General features: G+C 79.6%; 2 protein-coding genes across 6 annotated transcripts in view; one reads left to right on the top strand and one right to left on the bottom strand.

Annotated features, from left to right (window-relative positions):
• Window positions 1-136, bottom strand: part of TRRAP (transformation/transcription domain-associated protein) — a 102,524-nt gene extending 102,388 nt beyond the window's left edge. For all 5 annotated transcript variants that reach the window (XM_010570238.1, XM_010570240.1, XM_010570242.1 and 2 more), the window contains exon 1: window positions 37-136. The gene's annotated coding sequence lies outside the window, so the exon portion shown is untranslated. The remainder of the gene's footprint in view (window positions 1-36) is intronic.
• Window positions 137-140: 4 nt separating this feature from the next.
• Window positions 141-373, top strand: part of TMEM130 (transmembrane protein 130) — a 12,563-nt gene continuing 12,330 nt past the window's right edge. Inside the window, exon 1 of the mRNA XM_010570583.1 lies at window positions 141-323. Coding sequence (XP_010568885.1) covers window positions 141-323 — 183 coding nt within the window. The remainder of the gene's footprint in view (window positions 324-373) is intronic.

The raw sequence follows: 373 nt of genomic DNA, 5'->3' as shown, positions 1-373 counted from the left end.
CTTCACCCCGCGCCCGCGCCCAGGCCCGGGCCCCACCGAGGCGCCGCCACCGCCGCTCCTCACACCGCGGCTGCCCGGGCTCGGCCGGCCTTAGCCCCCCAGCTCCCTCCTTTGTTGCTCCCGGAGGCCGGCGGCAGCGCATGGGCGCAACGGAAGCGCCCGAGCCCAGTTCCGGCCGCCTCCTCACGCTCCCCGCCTCCCGCGCCTCTCCCCGGGCGGAGGCGGGCGCTGAGGCCCACGGCGCCGCCCGGTCCCCTCACCGCGTCCCGGCGTGGGGGGACCCGCAACCCTCGGCCACCCCCTGCCCTGCCCCGTCCTGTCCGGTCCTGCCCCGCCGGGGCGGTTTCGCCCCAGTTGGGAAGGGCGTCTGCCA

Source organism: Haliaeetus leucocephalus, unplaced genomic scaffold (assembly GCF_000737465.1).
Source record: "Haliaeetus leucocephalus isolate CR32 unplaced genomic scaffold, Haliaeetus_leucocephalus-4.0 Scaffold295, whole genome shotgun sequence".
Lineage (NCBI taxonomy): Eukaryota > Metazoa > Chordata > Aves > Accipitriformes > Accipitridae > Haliaeetus > Haliaeetus leucocephalus.
Note: the sequence above shows the minus strand (reverse complement) of the source record. Positions and strands in the feature narration are given on the sequence as shown.